This window comes from Spodoptera frugiperda, chromosome 30 (assembly GCF_023101765.2).
Source record: "Spodoptera frugiperda isolate SF20-4 chromosome 30, AGI-APGP_CSIRO_Sfru_2.0, whole genome shotgun sequence".
In the NCBI taxonomy this organism is placed as follows: Eukaryota; Metazoa; Arthropoda; class Insecta; order Lepidoptera; family Noctuidae; genus Spodoptera; species Spodoptera frugiperda.
The window spans coordinates 1424417-1447814 of NC_064241.1; the positions used below are offsets into that span (position 1 = coordinate 1424417).

Sequence of the window (23398 nt, forward strand, 5' to 3'; positions counted from 1 at the left end):
CATTAAAAAATTAGAGAGACGCAAATATACTCAATAACGCCAAGGAAGCACCAAAAACACTGTATATAGGTCAATTATAACGTCTTTGATTCGTCATTTTCCTTGTTCGTTGCTAAGGAATATGATCTTAATGTTCTTATTAAGAGATGTCATAATCATTTCTTATACAATGTGATCGGTTTTGTCCATTTCTCGATCTTTCTCTCTAATGTTTTTTTTTTTTATTTGATGGCTTTTTTGTCGTTGATGGCTAATGAGTATGGAAGGGGAGTTTGGTTTGCTCTTAAAAGATTTTCGGCCTTACTTATAAACGATCACTAAAGTTAAGACACAGTTAAACTACTTATTAAAAAATATTTTAACTCATAAACGATGATTAACGCTAATTAATGTCTTAGCGACTGCTTAAATAGCTGTCAACTTAATCAGTGTCGAACCCTTGTTTAAAGACCTTAATTACCAAAATGGCGTCCGAAATTCGTAAAAGTCACAGCTGTGGTATATTTCAACAATAACACCACATGCAAACTTCGCATTGAATTGTGTTCTGTTTGCTGGGCTTTGTTCCGCTACTTAGGAAAGTGAAGTGGATAAATATTAAAAAATGGATATATTTGACGACGATAATGAATTACGCACATACCGTGACGAGATAGAAGAAATAAGAAATTTCAGGAATATTGATTCAAGAAGGAGAGCAAAAATATATAATTCAAGATCGAACCCAATGGAGGAATTGAGTGAAAGCGACTTCAAGCATCGCTACAGATTCAGCAAAGGAAATATGGTAAAAATTATAAATATCTTAAGAAACGACTTGTCCATGGATAGCCGGGGCGGCAGTATACCTGTGGAGTTGCAAGTAATGGCAGCTATAAGATACTGGGGCCGCCATGAGATTCAAGAAGACTGTGCGGAAATTCATGGCATGAGCCAACAGACTTTATCAAGAACTGCTAAAAGAGTTGCTATTGCATTGGCTTCGAAAAGTTCCATTTATATTAAAATGCCTTCAAATTTAAGAGAAGAGATTGAAACTATTCGGAAATTTGAAACAATTTGTGGGTTTCCCCATATTACCGGTGCGATAGATTGCACCCATATTAAAATAAGAAAAGTTGGAGGAGATGTTGGTCAGTACTATATAAACCGTAAAGGACACTATTCTATTAATACTCAAATGGTGTGTAATGCAGATTTGAAGATCTGTGATATAGTTTGCCACTGGAGGGGTAGTACTCATGATGCAAGAATATGGCGTGAGAGTTCCATTAAAAGGAGATTTGAAGAACGAGAATTTAAAGGAAAACTTATAGGCGATGGTGGATACCCTTGTACCCCATATTTACTGACTCCAGTACTGAGACCCCGCAACGAAGCAGAACGGCGGTACAACTATAGCCACATTCGCACCAGGAACGTAATTGAGAGATGTTTTGGTGTACTTAAGGCAAGGTTTCCGATACTTTTGGAAATAATGAGAGGATCTTTCAATACGATTAAAACGACAATTGTTGCATGTGCAGTATTGCACAATTTAGCAATTGAATTTGATGACACTTTAAGTTATGAAACCCCTTACACAGACAGTGATGAAGACACTGAGGCCATTGAACAGGACTCTAATAATTTGACACACATAACCAGAAACATTTTTATTGAGAATTTCTTTTAAAATACAAATACATAGTTTTATTTAAACACTTTTTAATTTTTTTCCCAATATTGCTGTTCTAGATCCAAAATTGCCATTCTTTTCTTATGCAATTCATTCTCCCGTTTTTCTTTATTTTCTTTGCACTTTTTTGTGAGTAGAAATAACTGTTCTTCATAATTATCAGCAATCTGAAAAAGAAACAACAAGATGTATACAGGGTGTACCCTGAAATCGACGTCCAACGGGCACTAGATGATCAGCAAGGTTCCAACTGTTATCAGAAAAATATAAAAAAAATTCTAAGTCCTACAGTTTTTAAATTACAGTGACTTATGTGTTATCCACGAAAAAGTACATCCTGTGCCAGTCTTTTGACTCTTGTTGCTACAAATCTTAATTTTTTTCGGCTGCAGTCTTCCTTACATTAACCTGAATAGTGCTCCAGTAATATGGAATCATAAATTCTTAGCCAACTGCTTTAGATTGGAAAACATTGTTAGTTTTAGAGGAACCAAAGACTCTGAATAAAATTTTCACCTTACTTTAAGTGACTGAATAAATTATGTATGGCGCTAGTAATGGCAAATTTCACCAAAGTTGGCGCATTTAATAAGGATTATAAAATGGTATAGCACTATGCAAATTATTTCTTAAATTCGACACAAAAAAAGATTTTTCAACAAAACTCCGTTTCGATGAATTTATTTGAACTTACTAATATTTCTTCTAGTGTACTCAAATCATACGTTACAACCTCGTATGCACTAGACAACACTTTGCACGCGATTTGTTATCATCACGTTGAAAATGAGCGAGGATCTCTTGTCAAACAACATTGCCTGTCCACTGATGATTTCGCTTGCAGCTTTCGTCGGCAATATTACTAGACTTACTAGAGGAACTGATGTTGTGTCTCATGTTTCTCTAAATAATATTGAATGATTGCAATATGATGTTCATAGTGCATCAAACACATTATTAAATGTGTAGTACCTAAAATCAAAAGGAACGGACGCGGCACATTTATGTACACAGCATATCGACGCGGTTGTGATCACGGGTAAACAAACAATATTGTTTGACAAGAGATCGTCGCTGATTTTCAACATGATGATAACAAATCGCGTGCAAAGTGTTGTCTAGTGCATACGAGGTTGTAACGTATGATTTGAGTACACTAGAAGAAATATTAGTAAGTTCAAATAAATTCATCGAAACGGAGTTTCGTTGAAAAATCTTTTTTTGTGTCGAATTTAAGAAATAATGTGCAAAGTGCTATACCATTTTATAATCCTTATTAAATGCGACAACTTTGGTGAAATTTTCCACTACTAGCGCCATACATAATTTATTCAGTACAGTCAGTTTTGTCATTTATGAAAAAAATCATGCAACCATCAGGCATAACCATAAGTACTGTGATTAAGATGTTACCTTGTTATTTTGTTTAGGTTTGTGTTTAGGCTTATATAATTCCCTTCTTATTGTGTGTTTCTCTACTTTTGTTGCTGCTAGTGGTGTTGATAAAATTGGATTTTCTTCCACATCAGGAGTATTAGATAACTGAAAAAGGAAAGCATATTAATGAATATTTTATTATAATGATTTCATTCAGTTGATAGTTGGATTACAGTACCTGAGTTGATTTCTCAGAATCTACAATAATTGCTATTTCTGTGGTGGCTAACCCAGATTCTGACACCATCTTTTCAGTTGCTGTTGACTGTGACTGCAATAGACAATTATAATAATGTATAAATAAATAAAACATACTATGCGACAATATGAAATCAAACTATAAATGCATACCTGATTTATTGTTTCAATAAATATGCTATCACTATCAAAAACATTACTGTCAATCACAAACTCATTAGGCAATGACTGAATTAGTTCGAGATCTTCTTGTGGCGGACTTGGTGGTGGAGGTCCTCCGCCAGTCATCTGCCTGGCGCGCCGATACTCCGACTCTCCAGTTTTAACTAGGCCTTTTGTATTACGCCACTGGGTGACAATTTGTGTCATATCCCTGGGCTTTTTATTAAGGCTATTAAAACTGAAAAAGGTTAACATTTATAAACATGAGTGCTTTCCACTTTGGTAGTAGAGATAATGAAAGAAATGAAAGAATTAAAATAAAACAATGCTACCTAGACAATATTTCTTGCCAAGCAGCTTTTTTCTTTGCATTGGTATTTGTAGTAGTGTCTTTTTTTTCTATAATATCAATTTTCTCCATTATAAGTTGTCTTAAGATTCTCTGCAAGAAAATAACAAAGTTCAGAGTTAGTACAATTTGAACAGGTATTTTAGTGCAACAAGATAGATACAATACAAGTAACAATAAATTTAATATGACAATAACCTTTTCTTCTTCATCCCAGTTTGAAGATCGGGCCCTTTTCTTAGCGGATTTCAATTCCATTATATCACTAACACAACAAAAACACCACACCGCTGTATATTTATACAAAACCAAAAAATTTGAAATTACCACTCTTTTGACAATATTTGACACAATTTAGAATTTTGACGTTATGATTTTTTAATTTCTCTTTGGATAACAGGAATTTTACCATCACAATGTAGCTTTACGTTTGGTATTGGCAGCGTATAAAATAAAAACGTTATTTAACCATTGCTTAGTTAAGTGACGTGTAAACAGTGTTTATAAGTAAGAAATAGTTAATTGATAATTAAGGAGTTAATGAGTTATTAGTTAATTAGTTGCTTAGCTGTTGATTAGTGGATTTTTATAAGTAAGGCCGTTTGTGTTTATTATTGATGTTAATAGGGTTTGATTTTGTTTACTTTTTAATGTAACCTTGGTAGGATTGGAGATTAAAATACTGTGTGTTATTTTAGACTCTATTGCGTTATTAATAGGAATGATAGTATAAAGGTGAGTTTAGAATACAACATTTACTTGTAACATAACAACGAGCCGCTCTATGATATGTTCTAGTGTATCATCCTTATACGAACTAAAATTCTTTGGAAACTGAACTTTTGTCTGTATTGTACCATTCGGATAGAAAATGTTGTAGTTTCTACTCACTTTAAAATCAAAACTTGGAGATTAATCTTGAGAATTGTGCTTAGTAACTAAAGAGACGAAATATTCTATTTTAGTAATAAATTGAAGACATTAAACTAGAATAAAATTCAAATCCCAGACAGAACGTAAACTACAAAATTATTTATGCGATTTTTGACAGAGAATTTATGTCTAAACTAATAGTCCTTATCGTGCTAACTTTGAGGCAGATATTGCCTAACTTATCTGCAAGTTAGCGGTTCCTAACGCAAAATAGAGTAGTAAACAAGTTTGGCAAACGCGCAAGTTCTTGACTTCAGCTTACTTTGTATTTAAGCGTGGCTACACTTGGTTTAATTTTTAACTCACCCACTGAAGCTGTTAGGCTGGTACGTTGCTAAACGTGGATAATCTTTGCTAAGGTTTAGTTTTTACGGTACCGCTATTCATCAACATAAGTTTAGAGATATAGTTTAAAGGACACGGAGTCTATTGCTACTGTCGATCGCCGAACAAATCAATAGATGACGTCATACACCTTACATCGCACTTATGAATCACCCTTTTCTTAGGGAACTTTACTTTCTGTTCCCTACACTACAAAAATCGGCCTTAGTTCGACTTCAAGCGTAGAAAAATACACAATCGCAGAACTCATAACGATCCAAGGAGATCGTAACAAGGACTTCATAGTTGACAATACTTGTGATCGTTTCACTTCAAGAAAATAATTTAATTTATGACTTAGTTTTCTCCATTCTCCATACGATATAATGTAAGCTTTTTGCTAAACATTCGGTTAATTTTATCAGTATTATGTGTCACTAGCATAATAAAAACATTACTAAAATTGCATCGAAATTGAATTACATTATTATGTTACCCGTTACTCATTAGACAATAACGAGTATTAAGTAGTTAAGTATTAAATAAAAATAAAGGGTATTTAGCCACTGTACTCACCAACAACATCTAGCCTTGCTGAGGCCATGTACTGAGGGTAGGCGTGTGAGTTGTGTATCGCCTCGCACGTGTAGTTGCCGCTGATGTTCGCGCCTACCCGAATTAAAAATACGTGTGTCTCATTCGACCTTAACCTCTGTGGAAGAAGAATCCATGGTTAGTAAATTGTATGAAAGATTAACTGAGGGATTGAGAGCTGTAAGGTTGATTTTTGTTTGTATTCGTATAAATAAGGGATCTAAGACTACAAGATTTATTTTTGGAAAGTAAAACTGGTCTGGTTACTTATTCGAAACTTATTTTGGTAATATCAACATACAAGCATTTTAGAGTAGTGTAATTCGAACATATTTTTGTCGTAATCGATCGTAACATAGTATTCGATTTTATAGAAAATCTAATGAAACTTTGGACATCAGCCCTCCCAATAATAGTAATTAATCTGGTCAAGGATTTGAAAAGAAACGGCAAGTCATTTTATTTACAAAGATTGTTATCTTTACCAATCCATCATTTCATAAAACACCTTATAACTATGGCATTACAATCCAAATTAAAAATACTCACATCAACTTTAATCCCATTGACTGGTAGCAGCCTTATCTGGGGTGTGTCTAGTGGAGAGTACCGGTAGAACTCCTGGGTTCCCTTGTACCACTTAACGGAGTAGACTCCATACTCGTGAGGAGGGAATTGGCAAGACATTGTGACGTTCTTGCCTCGCTGTACGACCCGCGGCGTGATGCGTAGTTCCGTGGTACGAAGGCCGCCAGCTCCTGTGGAAGAATGTGACTTGTTATAGATTTTGGGGTAATTTGAATCCATTATCATCATCATCATCAGCCGAGAGACGTCCACTGCTAAACAAAGGCCCTTAGTCCTCCACGTAAAAATATTATTTTGAATCACTCTATGTGATTTAGGTGAACAGATTGGTACATGTGTTTATTGTGATATTGGGATAGAATATTATCAAGCACATACCTCAGAACTACATCATTTCTCAACTCTGTATTAATATTTGAACCCAGAGCTATTGAAATAAAATACCTATATCTGAATAATGTGAATAATGATAAACGGATGAGGGCTAAAGATAACGTCATATCATTGCTAATTCAATTACGTAAAACGAGATATGATATTATTAACCTGATTAATATAAATTAACCTATATATAATTATATATATATAAATGAAAAATGGTATGGGAAACTTTCTTGAAATAAAAATCACACCAAAAAAACATAAGCTTCAAGAATCGTCATCATTACAAACCTACATACTTTATAACCTCAAGAAAGGCAGACTCTAAATCTAAGCCCAGAACATGCGTTACATCTGAACCCGGGCCAATAAGTCGGCAAGCCAAACAAGTCCACAATTTATCTGCGAAACGATTTCAGTCAACCTAATAAATAACTTCACAGCCAAAAAGCCGACAAACAAAACCACTTAGATCCAATGCTATCATTAGCCGACTATCCTTATACTCATTCTCGGTTTACTACTAAGTCGTAAAATCTTTATTGGAGAAAAAAGTCTTTTATTGCAATAAAATATTTCTTCGGAAAATATGAGCTGAAATATTTTTTCATTATTAATTAAATTGATGCTTAGTATGATTAAAGATCATTACAATTGTTTCTTAGGATAGATGTTTTTAAATTGTTTTCATTTTATTTCGAACTGAAATACAAAATCATATCTATTTTCTGCTCGTATGAAATGAAATGCGTCAGAAAAACGTGGCGTTTTGTACCATACGAATACTCAAGTCTTATTGAACTCTTTAACTCTCTAGAGAAATACAAAGCAATTTATCAACGTCAGCGTCAAGTTACCTTTAATTTTAAGACGTTTAACTTAAATATACTTTAGTGGAAAATAAATATTGAAAAAGCAATTTCAACATAAAGATTGAAAAAGTAAGTTAACAATTTATTTTCGTCAGTCAGGCAAGGTATTATTGGAATTTGCAATTTTCGATTTTTCATAATTAGAATAACGTCTAGAATTTTACTTAGCAGCGAACAGCTATAAATTATAGTAAAAATTGGACATTCATTCAGTAGTATTATTTGTAAAATATATATTCACTTATAACCTATCTATAATATGAAAAAATACGTCTAAGTATGTTTTATAACATAATTGCAATTACAATCAAATAAAAATAAAATAAAACTTATTTTCGTAACTATAAATCCCCATACCTACGTTCTCAAATGAAAATTTAACAATTTGAGAACGATCCTCGCTTCAGTAATTCCCACTTCCGTAGCTCGTGATGCATTACGCTTCGTATTGTGGTGCATTAATCCCCAGCCGAGAATAATTGGTCCCACTGATGTAGGATGAACTCGGTTTTACTCTATGTCGTGTGCAGTAGCCATTTCAAAAGCGTTTCTAGAGAGTTTCCCTGCTCATTGTGTTTTACTGCTGGTTTTTTTTTTAATATAAAATATTTCGCGTGTTTGTATTTCGTTAGGGTTATAGTGGTTAATATTTTTAAGTCGTGAGAATTAAGAGAAAAGTTATTAAACAAGCGTGAATATTTAATTTAGTTTATGATAATTAAGATTAACCACTGATAACACCAGACTTCCGAATTCTGATTGATTTCTAAACAGTTTAAAGTTTAAACTCTTTTTTACAGTAAAGTGTAGTAAATAATCAGTACCCTTAGTACGAGTTAGTTTTACGTTTAAGCGCGTTTGGCGCTCTGATTGACCGGCTTGAATAAACTAACCAATCAAAGTATCGATCGCGTTCTCGTTTCTATTACTTTAAACGTAAAGCAAAGTCGTGATAAGGGTACAGAAGTATTACCTGATATAAAGCTAGGCGTTGGCCATAGACGCCCACAACACCAGAAAATGTAGAATTTACCAAAAATCTGTACTTTTCACTGTCACTAAAGAGTGACATACATACTGTGGCATATTCCTCTCGTACTCTTTCATATTTTCTGATTACATTCGTTGCGGGATTCAAAACAGTTTGTTTATGTCTATCTCGGGGACACAACGGGCTTAGCTCTCTCATTGCTGTTCTGGTGTGTCGCCTTTGTAAACTCTGGCTTACAGGAGTTTCCGTAGTGGGAATTACATCCATAGTTTGTCGCAAATGAAATAATATTGCCTATCTGCTGTAGGTAATCACAATAATAAAACGCTTTTTCATTCTGTAAATAGCATTTTGTGAGTGAGCAATAAGATCTATTATACACTTGAGACTATTATAACTTTTAACAAAATACTAGCAGCAAATAAAAAGTTCACAGAAACATTTCTTTGACAATAAAGAATTTATTTTCAAAATTTATTTAACGCTACATCGCTCTGATCGCCGATAGATGTCAGTGTCAACGATTTTCAAGATAACTTTTGCTGTTGAAGTAAATATTTCTAGCTACAGTATTGTTGCTTTCTTCTGTCTAACTTTGAATAGATATTCCTTCAAAATATTCGAACTAGCCAAGCATTTTGATTCAGCAGCGCAATGTTTTGTTGCATGAAGCGTGCTGAGAAAATTCAACAATATTTCTTAAGATAAAAGGATGAAAACTGAATATTGAAGACGATATTTTTCAAAGAATATAATTCACCTGCAGTAGTTGATTTGTTCTGAAAACAAGTTAGAGATACCGTTTCGATATTGCTAACATTTTAACTTTTATTCCAGGTAGTTGTTTAAATCGTTTATTTAAAACTTATTTCATTGCCAAGTAAATAGCTGTTTATTCGAATGGGACTTGAAAGGCATAAATTACCAAACAAATTAGTCCATCAAACAACATTGAACGTGTTTACTAAGACTGTAAACGTTCCAAGTGTCAATATTGTGTGTCATAGATTCAATTTACTACTCCACAATCAACTAAATGCCTCGAGTTTCTAATTGATGTAGCTGACAGGCCGAGCGAAGCATACGATGCCCTATCGAGATCACTTCCACCAATACGTGTGGGCGTAACAGCGTAGAGCTCCTCCGTAATTTAATTAGACAGCAATCGAAGAGAATTACTATGCATACAAGTTACACTAAGTGAGTGGACGAAGCAATCTCCGACGGTAAAAGGTGAACTCTATCTAAATACAAGACCAAGTAAACTGAATAAAAGATTCAAAAGAAAATCTTGCATTTATAAACAGTAAAAGGACAGAATATTCCAGTTACTAAAAAAATAAGGAAGGATAAAATCACACACAAGCTGGCTACAGGGAAGCTTCTAGATAATTCTATTAACCTAGCCCCCTTATCTTTTCGAAAGCGAATTTAGCTTCGAGTCCAATGCATCACAATGAGTTTTTTTTTCGTTTTTTTTCAGTACAGATATCATAACGCGGGCTCGCCCCCAGAGGATTACCAGAAACAATGAATACAGAACGCGGATTCTTTTTTTGTCGTTGCCCGACAAGGTTTGTAGCATTAATTTAATTTTGTCTTTGATATTTATCTCGCATGTATTTTTAGCGTTTATAGAGAGGGTACGATTGCCATCGGATAGGCAAGTGATGTGTTTTGTTATTTTTGCGTTCCGTTACGAAAACTGTTGAGTAACAAAAATAAAATTAGAAGGCACATGTTTTTTCAATGCATTGTTTTTCGTTTCCGAGAATAAATGATGCGTGGATTGACTTTTACCAGAGGGTTCTTTTTAAACAAGCCCACAAAAACATTTGACAAAGTATGTGTTCCTCTTGCTTGAAATTGATTGGTTGTTCCCAATAAATTATACCGGCTATCATCTCTTCCCATAAATCACATGACATATTCCCTCATAAATTTGACAGATTACTTGAGTGAAAATAATTTATTAGACATCGTTTTAAGACCTCATTCACCATATATTTGCCCACAATTTATTAAGTTTATTTATTTCGAATGACCAAATGGAATGCTTGAAACTACCCTAAAATGGACAAGTCACAACATCATTTTTTATTTAAAAATAAATATCTCCATAAATCCACAACTAAGCGTTTCGGACTCGCTCTAATATCTTGCAATAACCATAAGTTCGTACGAATATAGACTACTAAGTCTTATTGGTGGGGCGAACGCACCTGCTACCGTCCGAGTAGTAATAATTCTCGATGTCCATGCATTCTGTTTTCTTGTGAGGACACGGTCGGTAGTAGGGGATCGGCGACAGCGATTTGTGTGAGCGATTTATTGAAAATACGTGCCTTAAGATTAAAACATATTTATGATACGTCCGCATTATAAATAAAAAAGAGAAAATGTTTATAATTCACGTTGAAATTAATAGCGTGTTATTTTGTGATGTTTTCGATATTAATTTATATTTATTTCTGATACAAAATATTATTTGTTTTATTAAAGGGATTTAATATATTGCACTGATTAGCTTTACAGCGTGATATTGTATTATCATGAATGACTAAACGATATTTTATTCATTAAAATGTGTAAATTAATTAGCTTATTTGTAAAGGACATGGCTAAACCAAAGTATGGACGTCGTAACCCGTACAAATAAATATTGTATAAATATGGTACCTAGCAATAAATAAAGCCGCATAATTAAAGATTGATATTTTGTAGTTAAGAAGGTCCAGAAACTTGGCATATCTGCGCAATCCTGAAAATAAAGTAGCGCTCCTACGTCAAACAACGTTACAAAAACTTCAAAATATAACATTGCTCTGAACTTTTACCAAGGCGTTTTGATGAACCTGAGCCGAAAGTTATTTATATATGAGGTAGATAGGTAAACAATTCTGCTTATACTAGATAATGAACACAAAGTAACCAAGGACAGACACAAAATATATAGGGCAAGTGACCCGGTTGTGGCCACCGACCCCTTTGTGGCCATTTGGACCTTCAAATAATTATAACTAAGGCATGGACAAATAAATTACTCTGTTGTGTACAGTATTTAAAATATTGAATATTGGAGACACTGATACCGTTGGCAGCTTTGATGTGTCAAACTTCACTTCGATGCAACAAGTCATTCTTTTTAGTTGAGGGTGAAATTGTTAAGATCTTAACAAAAAGGCTAAGGCGAGCGGGTGAGGATTTGGTTTTTATTTTTTAAATCTTTGCTTATTGTTTGGATGTTTATGTTAATACTACATGAAGAATAGATTGTCTAAGTGAAACTAAAGTTATTTTGTCGCCATATGTTTCTGAAGTGCGGTTATTAGAAGGTGGCCACTAATGGAGACAAAATTATGAATTTCTCCATCTTTGGCCACATGGCTGGCCAAAACTAATGTACATAGACACCCGACTTCTTCCCCTTTATTTTATCGTGGCTTTTTCTCCTTGGCTTTACATATCAACAAATACATATTTTTCATTTTCAGAGATGCAATAAATTGCCTTCACACAAAGGGGAGGTCAGTTTACTTTGCAGCTTTTACCAACGTCATATAAATGTTGATCTCCTTATTTCTAAGTTAAATTCAAGTGAAGTAATAATATTTCATATTTTCCAAACTAAATAAAAACTATTGTTTGTAAAATGTCTAATGTAATAAATAAATTTCGATTACTTTTATTGTATTTTTTTATGGCCAGAACTGGCACACGACCGTGGCCACAAATGGCACGAATCTGGCCAAAAATGGCACAAACTCCCTTTTTCTTTTCTTTCTTATACAGTTATTTTTCTATTGGACGTTTTTTAAAAAAGGGTTTTCTTAGGCAAGGTTAATACATGTTAAATGACTTTTTACAAGAAATATGTTCGTGATAACTAAAACTATAAGTTAAGAAAGCCTCAAAGTCGACAAAATTCTTAAAGTGGCCACAACCGGGTCACTTACGATAGTAAGATTGTGCAATCTCATACAAAATAAATATTTTGTGTCGATCAAAACATTTACAATTATTTGGTTTCAGAAAAAAGTCATTATATTACCGTTATTAAAAATGTATGTTCGTTTAATAATTTCGATTTGATTTTCGGGGAAACTAATGTCCTAATAATAGCTTGCAGTACCTACTTCCGTGTTGTCATGTCAAACCACAACAGAAAAAAATCAAATATGAAACTTATTTTTTGTTAATTTTTGTTCACCAAGTTATAAGAATTAGTTAAACACAAAATAATTCATAAGTGAATATTTAAATGATACGGGTTAGCGTGAAATTCGTATTCTTGTTATTATGCCTGGGTCAGTCATTTAGCCATCTCCTTTAAACTGACAGCTTTAAAATAGACATCATTTTACATTTCCACTAGATTTATTAAATAAATTTTCAATTCTGTGTGGTTAGTTTATTTTGTGATTATCTAATTGATGTAGCTATTTAATAATATCAATTTAAACATTTAACATGGTGTTTGTACCGGGGCCTGGAGAAGATTTTAAGTGTGTGAGAGCCATGCTTCGACACGAATGGACCGGCTCGACCGTAGTGATACCACGGCCTCACAGAAAACTAACGTGAAACAACGCTTGCGTTGCGTTTAGATCAACAAACAATTTTCCGCTATCGCTTATGACTAATTAACATTTACTTAGCAAGATAAATACAGATGTTACTTATTCAGAATGTATTTCAAGCGAATACCTCATTTTTGTTATTCACTTTCTGGTACTATTTCTCAATAAATACTCCTTTTGCTTTTATTTTTAACTTGAGAAGTAAATCATGAGTGTAATGAGTCTATATTCGTTTCATAAATTGGATTGGAACGTTTATTTTTGGGTTCACAAAAAGGGTTTGTATTTGCTTGAAATAAATGATTACTAATTTGATGTAGCATTATGAAGACCTGTATATGAATATAGTTATTTTAGCTTACCAGGCAATTTTATTGTTGTTGTGATTTTACAATCTTTAGATATCATTCACTACATTTTATTTGTGGTACTAAATTAAATAATTATCATGTTTTACCTACTCACTAACTAAATGGATCAAACACATTTATTATAAGAAATTTCTGAAACAGTATCTTGAAACAGATAGCTATCAAAGGAATTCTTATTAAAAAAAACAAGCAAATACCTAAAAAATATAACCAATTCTTGTAAGGAAACCCATAACACCCAGTTCACAGTAAAACGATTACAAACTCGTCATTCTTTAACATTTCATCAAACAAATCACGCGAAAAAATTCCGCCATTAATTCACTCAAATTGAATTCAACGGTTAAAGGAGCCTTTACCCTATAACCGTGAATTACGTTCCCTACCTTATTCCATACAATTTGGGAGCCGAGTTAAATGTCAACACGATAAGTTAATGTTGGAACTCGCGTGGGTAAGCACGCGATGAAAAAAATATATAATTTATGTGCTAAAGTTAACGTGTTCGTTTGTGAAATCGACTGCGGATTATACGGGCGAGAATTGTGATGGTTGGGCTTGCTTATTTTGGTTGCAAATGCTAATATTGAAGTCTATAGGAACTATGGAGTTTTCTTCTCCTCTAGTAACATCTTCTGATTTGTTTCGTTGCGGGATCCAAGACATTCATTCATTTCCCTGGGACGCGCCGGACTTCAGTGTTCCGGTGTTTTCAGGTTTGTATCTACTGTAGATCCTGGCTTACAGGAGTTGCAGCGGTTTGGGAGGTTGTGGCGGGCTTGTCCCATTAAAATAACTATGGAGTCTGGAATCATGTAACGACATGTAAGTGCTGCAATACCAATTTTCTGCCAGTGATGTGAATAGTCAAATTGTAAAACTACGAACCTGCCGTTACCGGGGAATCCGGTGATTTTTAGTCAGTAAGAGTCTGAAATTCCCTCTTGCTCAAGGCGGGAGAAGAAATTGGACGATTTTCAAAATTCAATGATAACGTTATGAATGTCGAATTCTTTACAGTCGTACCTTGTTTTAGAACTAATCGATCAACAAAACAGCAATTTTTCACTACAACTTGTAACTTTTTTTTAATTCACTTAGTCTCCAGTGTACAGCAAAATGAACCTTGTCCACTTAAACATTAAGTTTAAACAGTAAACTAATTAAAAGTGTTTTATTAATACTACGTGAGGACCTAATTATACACAGAATGTCCCGTGCGCTTAGTAGTTTTTTGTTTAACAAAAACGTAAATAACTTTGAGGTAATCATTAAGACGAAGCGGCTCATTTAAATTTAATCTTGCTTTGAGGGAAACATGTGGTGTAAGGAATAGAAATGTTAGTAATTATCCAGTGTGCATCTTAAATGTGTTTTGACTTGAATTTATTTTATGTGTTTTATTATTTTGTTTGATCTTTTTTTATTAATCAGGTACGAGTAACTAATAAAAAATAAGAATGTGATTGAAATTAATTTGATCGAGGTTACTTTGGAGGTAGATAATGAAAATGTGGTAAAGATTGTGAATCCTATTCAATTCCATTGTGACTAGTAGGTTTTTGAAAAGTTAATAGGTAAGTCTTTTCTTGTAAATGTTTTGGTAAACAACTTGACCTTTGCACATAATTACTAACAAAATTGCATTGATTCAATGAAATTAAAATTAAAAATTTGATTTCCCGTGTTGTAATGAAAATAACAACATAAATAAATCAACTGTACAGTCGCAGCGTCGTATGTTTCGCAATGCTGCTCATAAATATGAGCTTAAAGAATAGTTTGAAACTAAACAAGTTGTGAAAGAGTTACGCAAGTAAGTCGAAAACCATAATAATTAATTTTGGATGTCTCCCTTCAACATTCTTTACCTCCTCCATTTTTGAAGTCGGGTAATATCCTGAAATGGTTTCTGTCTATCCTAAAATCTGAAAAATACTATGCTAAAAACAGCATCAAAACACATTTCTAAGTCATGGTATTTAGAGCCGTATATTTTCATAAATACGTTCTATTATTCTAAAAATACTTGACTTCAGAAATGAGTGAATTCTAATATACGTGGAAGTAATATGGGGTTTGTTATTTTGATATATGAGTTTATTATAACTGGAATTTTACCGTTTCATTTATTTCAATTGCTTTATCAACGTGAATTTTTATTTCAGACTTTATTACTTCACTGGAAGGTATATTTTTGTAGACCAATCATTATCGGATTCCATAAAATTTTACTACAATTAATAAAATGATATATAAACCACATCCCTGTCTCAAGCGATTTTGAACCATATATCTTCTACACAAAACTTAAACTTTTGTATCTAAGAACTTGTTTTCATAAACCCTATAAATCGTATATACGATACGATCCTAGGCAGGTTCCTTCAAAGCTAGTACATCAGTTGATATTATATAGAAAATGACTGGAAGCTACTGAAATATTATTTCAAAGCGATTCAAAACGTTGCTCGCTCAACCATGAATCCATGTCTGTTGACACAACGATTTCTCGATTTAAAATACCGATTCTGATTCGGCTTTGACGATTATGACGATTATGGGATTTAGGGGTTGGGGTGTAAATGTTATGTGGGAGGACTGCAGGCGTAAATGCCAAATGAAAGGTTGTAGGCTCGATTCTCCAGAAAGGTAAGATTATTATTAGGCTTTTAGATTCCGATGCCTATAACTGATCACACACAAAAGTTTATTTGTGATGTGTTTTATCTGAAACTAAATAGGCATTTTATCGCAATCTCACCTGGCAACTAACGATACGGTCGGTTTAGATGTTAGTCCATCAATCACGCTGAAACTACTGAACGGGTTCAAAGTCCTACCACCCAATTCAGCTCATACCCTAGTATACAGACAGGGTACAAGCTGAATTGGGTAATAGGACTTTTTATCCCATGGTAACGCGAGCGAAGCCGCAGGCAGAAGCTAGTGTTGATAGAAAGGCAAGAGAATAGTAGTAGCAGTGCGACAATAGCCGCGTCGTGTGTCGTTGAATGCTGTTCATGAATATGAGCCTCTAGGGCTTGAAACTGGTCGAGTTTCTCGTCAAACAGTTACGTGAGTAAGACAATAACATAATAATTAAGATAAGACTAATAAAATGGGCTGCGATGTTGGGGTATGTATTAGTCTACTATATCATAAGCAAAACTTAGATCGTGGTATTACAACAATGCTTTTGTACGTATCTTCAAGGACAAATAAAAAACTAAGCATTTTAATTCCAACATGCTTAACGAAGAACTTAAAATATCAACATTTCAAAATATATAAAGACACATTCATAAAATCACACGTCTGCTAAAACAATTAAGATTGAAATTCGCAAAACAGTGTATAAAGTAATTGCAAATTATTTAATGTTCGTGAAAGTGGCGTTGGAGCTAGCGAGGCGAGCGTGAGCGACCACAGTGTGGATAACGCTGAGTGACAGCCTGTCAGCATGACGGACACCTAACTAAAGAGAATATATACATAGCTACTAATGTTCTAATTATACAACCACTAATTTATATTACATTTTGAAAATAGGTATCATTTTGGATAATTTTTATTAATCAGCATTTTTTAATGACCTTGGTCTAACTGTGAATTTTGCTTGAAAGATGGTTTATTTATGGGTAAGTACGCAAACGTTCCTCAATTTTCAGAAGAGTTCTGTCACTACGAATCTTTATGCCTTTATAAAAAACAGAAACAACTATATTTAAGTACAACTATAAGTATAAATTAGAATTGAGTACAGTTTCAATATTACAGAAGAAAGCAGTCAAGTCTCATGTTAATGGTTGCAACTGAAACCAACTTATGATTAAAATATTCATAAATCAATAGCATATTGTGTGAAAACATTTTATTTCAGTTAGTGAAATTAAAAGGAAACCTTGAAGTTTAAGTTCTATCTTGAAGTCATACATACAATGCAAAATAAATATGAAATATCAAGAAATCGATGAAATGTTTCATATTTTATCAGTTTCAAGAGACAAAAGGCTTCACAAAATATTGGTGCTATCGCTGAGAATTTATTCGCCATTAAAATAAGAGTATGAAAAGAAATATTTATAACAGAATCTATTGAAGTTTGTTGAACTGATTTATTTATTGAATAAAGAAAAATACTTCAAGTAACAAGTGCGCCTTTTCACCTGATGAGATCGGTGGAGGTGTAGCTACCTGAAATACACCCACTTATGCTGTATATAAATAAATTCTGTTTCATAGAGGCACAAGAACTGAAGATCGAAATATTGACGTGTTATTAATAAGGCATGATGAATATTATGTTTCTTCTTCTTCCATACATTTCATGCCAATTTATGGGATTTAACTATTTGAGTAGTAAGTAGTAACCCATAGTAAAAGTATTTAGGTATAATATACATTTTCTTATACCTACTTTGTTTCTTTAGTCTAATGTGTTTAGACTTCGTCTATACATACAGAGAACCAAAAAACTTTAGGAGAAATTTGATAACAACAAACCCCCTAAATTCCACCACCAACCTCACCTAAACCCTGGCACAACTAGATTACAGGCTCCCAGCAAAATTTCCAACACTTATCTAGCACGTAAACCATCTAAACAAAACCACTAATTATCGTTTACCATGAGCGTCCGTTTACGGCCGATATTGTGCCTCACTGGCCGGCCGGTCTATCAAACGGCTGATTGCAATCTCGCGCACAACCGACCGAAATTGTTCATACAGTCCGTCATTAACTACAATAGATCTTTGTGTGACGTCATTGAAGTCCATTTGACTAGGATCGTCAAAGGTTATTTTGTGAGTGAGCTCAGATTTGAAATCAAGAGGTACAATTGACAAAGTTGGCGGTCGACTATCATTAGGCTATATTCGCATGCAATCAGCGCGAGCGATCACAGTTAAATCGGGGTGGATAGCGAGTTTGCCAAAGAATTTTATATAAAGTACACTTTTTAGACTTTGTCGATAGTACAAAGAGTCACAAAGATCTACAATGGATGTTCAATTAAATGGTACCTATAGCAAAATGTGATGGAATATGGAAAGCAAATATCAATTTAGTCTTTTTGTTAGTTAGTAGTAATAGATACAGCGCATTAAGTTTCGAAATGTGGGGTTGGCTATATGCCGACGTGGCTTGTCTTCTTCATGCTTCTAAACACAATCTGTGTGAAATGTAACGTTTCAAATAAAATAGTATAGATTCTGATAAATATATCATTGGTTGTTACGTATAGTACTATACTTTACCAAATACCATTCATGAAAAGAATTTAAATTTAAGAAATATTATGAATTCTGAATATTTCTCCATGGCCGTACTAAAAGTTTTTTTTTTCGGATACTTCCAAGAATGCGAGAAGAATTCTCATTGAATAAAAATATCTAATTTTAGAAATGAGGAAATTTTATTTTCTTCTGTCGGTGTTTTTCATATAATTTTTGTATTGTTTCAACTCGGTTGGAATACTTTACTTGGTAGCAAGAACGCATTCATATTTATATATCAGTTTTATTATAACTTTGGTGAGACATACTGAATTAATAATTATATTACGGGCCTACTCACGTAACTGTTTGACGAGGAACTCAACTAGTTTCAAGCCATGCTAGAGGCTCATATTCATGAGCAACGTTCCGCGACATATGACGCGGCGACAGTACGAGACACTACTGTCCAGTACTCACGTGCTTATGAAGAAGACTGTGTGACTGTTACTCGAAACTAGTAGAGCTTTTCTCCATTAATATATGTGTGTAAACTGTGATTTTTAGTTAATTTAGTATGTCTTACGACAATCTATAAATAATATAAAAATAAGTCGGGTTTTCCTTCCTGACGCTAACTCCAGAACTCACGAACCGATTTCCACGGTTTTGCATTCATTGGAAAGGTCTCGGGCTCCGTGAGGTTTATAGCAAATTCATTTTAAAGAAAATTCGGGAAAAATTCTAGAGAATAGCAGGAAAATAGGGAAAATTGGTGGCGAAAGGGAGCACGCCGAGTTTGCTAGTTATTAAAAAAATCTTATCATGTGACCAAATGGACAGATTTCCCATCAATCTATCCTTGGTTCAAAAAACATCACTTATAAGAAGATGTACAATTTCAATAATAATGTAAGAAACAAAACAATAAACTGAAACGTTTTATTCCACTCCAGACATACATTGGAACATCTATTTTTATAAAATCCTCTTTCAAAACGAAAGTCTCAGTCTTAAAGAGTTCTGTTATTGGCAGTTTCCCCTCTTCCGTTTAGTTAAGCAGCAAATGTATAGCTGGGTGAAGTTTTTCCAACGTTGCAGAAGATATTGTTTTAAGTTCAACTCTTTTTTACTTGTGATAAAAAACTAACACACATAGCGTGTTTTTATGTCACTAGAAAATAATAAGCATCGTCAGTTTTTACATTTCCTAGGAAAATATTATAAACTTCCCTAAGATTCTATATGAGAAATATATTTTAAATTTATCCTAGGTTTGTGATTTTCCACTGACATAAATATTATGCACATTATGTTTCGCCTTGTACCTTAAAAAAGAACATGGGCAGGCGAGTAAATTTTCAATGTATCATCCACTTTTCCTTTTTGACCTGTTTATTTGGGTCAAATTTAGTAATTGGAATTTAACCCCCTTCCTGGCGTCCAATCGATCTGATATTTGGTACACACTCTTAATCTTGATGACCATACAATATAAGCTAAATAAAACCGTTTACCATAAAACAATATTTTTATGTATTACTTGTTTATCATTTTGACGGTAATATTATGTTAATGTGAAAATAACAATTCATGACTTTATGACATGGTACAAATAGCAAAATTGATTGACAAAATCTTTTTACATGCAAATGCTAGTAGCAAAGACTAGTTTGAAAATAAAACTAAAACTAAGGACGAACCATTTATCGTTACAGAGTTCTTGAGATAAATCTCGAGTCGTCCATTTCGAGTGCTGAACAAAAACTGTTTAACTTATACTTGGACGACCTTCTTGCTAGTGCATTTTTTAATAATGCAGTTTCTTCATTTTCTTTAAAATTTTCTTTGGTAATGTTGACCTTAGTTTTCGTATGATGATGATGTACTTTTTACTTCTCTTATGACCATTTTCACCAATCACCTAAACTGTATCTTAAATAAAAGTTAAACAATTTTCATCATCTAAACTAACCCCTTACTTGTACTTAGGTGTCACTTATAGATAACAAAAATTACGTAAAAATAATATTATATCACCTATTTTAGTCTTGGCGTTTAATTAAATTTAGAAGACGCGGTGGCTGAGCAACTAGCTGTCGTGCAACATGTAGCGGGTTCAATTCCCGCACAGAGCAACTCTGTGTGATCCACAAATTGTTTCGGGTCTGAGTGTCATGTGTATGTGAAGATATTTATAAATGCACCCACGACATAGGAGAAAATCACACGGAGGGGCAACATTTAAAATTAAAAAAAGCATAAATACTACTAACGCATACTTAACATTGATACAGGGTATCCCTACCTCATTTACATTGAAAAATAAAACCATTCATCACTTAGACAAAAATCATACCATCAGCATCAACTCAAAATAGCAAATCAACTACCAATTTATCACGATTAAACTCTCCCAAGTTTATAGTCCCCTGCCGCTTCCTACTTAAATCAAGTACAAGAAATATCACAGCGAAAGTTTATTCGTGGAACAAAGGGCATCTTTCAAACGCACTCGTTTCGGTATCATGAAAATAAACGAACGCCCAAAGGGTTCGAACGACACATCGTAAACACTCAACAAAGAGTGTAGGACTAGTACAACTGTTTGTTTGTCCGTCATTCTGAGCCGAGCCACCTTCACCATTAGCCGTTAATGCGTTTTTGTTTATTTTCGCCCGTCAGATCTAGTGAATATTTCCTTTGGTCGAATTTTCTATTTAGATTACGGATTAATTTGAATACTGTTTTGTTGAATTTTGTTCGTGGGATTTTTAAGTGCTTATTCGGATGTTCGTATTATTTATGCTTAGTCATTTTAGCACTTTTGACACAAAAGCAAAACTTTTATGTATGATAAATTTTTCCAAATACTTATTACTTCACTTTCTCAATATGCAAAAATGTCAACAAATTGATATGTATGTAGACCATAAGTTAGTAGACTTTACTGTTTAGACCATTACTTATTATAATTTTAACGGCACTGGGCGATTTTGTCTCTGAGAGACAAAGTCCTTAAAAAAATACTTATTATTAATTATACAAAAATGCATATCCATACACAATTAAACAAAAAACAACATAGTAGCCCGCACCCACCATTATTCATTCCACCCTCCCCAATTGCCTTCTATTTCGAGACCCTAACTTCCTAAAGAAGACCAAGCAATCCTTTTTTCTTAGTTATTTAGGGACCAACAAAGCGCGTATTTGGAATATTCGCGGCAACAAATCATACGCCGCCTTTTAGAAGCCATGAAAGCATTCTTAAAACAAGAACATAAAAAAAAAGAATCAGAGCTACACTAAAAAAGGATACGTTGTAAGTCATAAGCGGTAGCGGGTGAATAGATTGCTTTTTGTATGATCCGAGAATTGCAAAAATCATTTATTTTTTATGATTAAAACATACACATTGTTATGCTGCATGCCTAATGCTTTCTTACTCGACTAAATTAAATATTTTTATTCAAATGTTTAAATTACAACATCAAGTATCAAATTAAAATTATTTTTTCATAAAGATTTAATTATGGGATTAATCGTAACTTTGAAGTATTATGAAGAAGGATTTAATTATATAAATCAATACGTCTGATCCAATTTCATATAATCCGATTTTGACAGATTAGCTACTTTGGCACAATATTCCAATCATGTTTTTATTTAAGACACAGATATTTTTTATGGAATAGGAGACAAACGAGCAGACGAATCACCTGATGGTAAGCGATCAGCGCTGTCCATGGACACCCGCAACACCAAAGGAGTCACAGGTGCGTTACCGGCCTTTTAAAAAGGAATACGCTCTTAATATTTAAAATAAATGTCCTAGAGTATTCGTAGCTTTCAGTTAAGTATAATACTCAATTCAAAAGTGAAACTTTAAGTTTTAAATAGTATGTTTACAGTCATAATATTCTCACACGGGGACTACCAGAAATAATAAATTTATATTCCAAAACATTTAACCGTAAACAGCTCACGAACTACACCTACTATAAGTAATTTGATTTCCATAACAAAATTAATTACGTGTTCCGAATATTAGTTGGTTTTGCTCTTCAATTCATTTGGAAAGTCATTTAAGGTATTTCATAATAATTCAGTGGAACCAGAATGGCGTGTTAAACATTATAATGGGGATGGCGGACATTTATGATGAATTTGCTTATCTGCGGCTAAACATAGGTTAGATAACTAACTAGTCAACTCTATTGTGTAGGTAATTTGTATTTAAATTTATTATTATATTGTGTTTTAATATACAAGGAATTTCAAAAGGCTAGTACAATGTTTACATGTTTAAACTTTGTTTGAAATACTTAAGTATTTGTCGGGTCAATAGGAGTGATACCACGGCTTCACAGTAAACCAACGTGAAACAATGCTTGCGTTGTGTTTAGTCGTATGAGTGATTAGATTATCGGAGCCCTAATTACCTTCCGTCCCCAATCTTCCCAATCTCTGATTCCCTAACAGTCCTTAAATGTCAGCCAGACATGACACATGCAATGCACTCTAGTATTTCAAATGTACATGGGCGGCGCCGATTGCTTATCATCAGATGATCCGTCTGCTCATTTACCGGCTTATACCATTGAAAATATTAGAATCGTACTTTCGGAAAAAAATAACATATTTTCTATCAAAATCATAATATAACAAAATACCCCAACGTTTTACGCTCGCTGCAATCACTTAAACCAACCCAGAAA

At 33.5% G+C, this 23398-nt stretch overlaps 3 protein-coding genes and 1 long non-coding RNA gene across 6 annotated transcripts in view; 2 read left to right on the forward strand and 2 right to left on the reverse strand.

The window, feature by feature from the left end:
• LOC126912830 (uncharacterized) overlaps positions 1 to 23398 on the forward strand; it is a 481090-nt gene that overhangs the window by 197802 nt on the left and 259890 nt on the right. The window lies entirely within an intron of this gene.
• The window catches only part of LOC118269946 (uncharacterized), a 102076-nt gene that overhangs the window by 21640 nt on the left and 57038 nt on the right, over positions 1 to 23398 (reverse strand). For both annotated transcript variants that reach the window (XM_035585343.2, XM_035585344.2), the window contains 2 exons: positions 6225 to 6433; positions 5658 to 5793 (listed from right to left, as the gene is read on the reverse strand). In XM_035585343.2, the coding sequence (XP_035441236.2) occupies positions 5658 to 5793; positions 6225 to 6433 (345 nt within the window). The remainder of the gene's footprint in view (positions 1 to 5657; positions 5794 to 6224; positions 6434 to 23398) is intronic.
• Positions 291 to 1701, forward strand: LOC126912825 (putative nuclease HARBI1). The gene has a single exon (XM_050706983.1). The coding sequence runs from the start codon at positions 605 to 607 to the stop codon at positions 1673 to 1675; it is 1071 nt and encodes a 356-aa protein (XP_050562940.1). The 5' UTR covers positions 291 to 604; the 3' UTR covers positions 1676 to 1701.
• Positions 3022 to 4121, reverse strand: LOC118264561 (uncharacterized). The gene is made up of 5 exons (XM_035577111.2): positions 4023 to 4121; positions 3808 to 3917; positions 3467 to 3713; positions 3294 to 3386; positions 3022 to 3220 (listed from the first exon to the last, which is right to left on the reverse strand). Exons 1-5 carry the CDS (start codon positions 4080 to 4082, stop codon positions 3080 to 3082), a joined length of 651 nt encoding a protein of 216 aa, XP_035433004.2. The 5' UTR covers positions 4083 to 4121; the 3' UTR covers positions 3022 to 3079.

What these genes read in the sequence shown, in the direction of transcription:
- LOC126912825 (XM_050706983.1), top strand. Translation starts at nt 605, where the DNA reads ATGGATATATTTGACGACGATAATGAATTACGCACATACCGTGACGAG.
- LOC118264561 (XM_035577111.2), bottom strand. Translation starts at nt 4,082, where the DNA reads ATGGAATTGAAATCCGCTAAGAAAAGGGCCCGATCTTCAAACTGGGAT. An exon ending in TGGCAAGAAATATTGTCTAG is followed by an intron (nt 3,714 to 3,807) that starts GTAGCATTGTTT and finishes AACCTTTTTCAG; the next exon opens with TTTTAATAGCCTTAATAAAA. An exon ending in TTATTGAAACAATAAATCAG is followed by an intron (nt 3,387 to 3,466) that starts GTATGCATTTAT and finishes TGTCTATTGCAG; the next exon opens with TCACAGTCAACAGCAACTGA.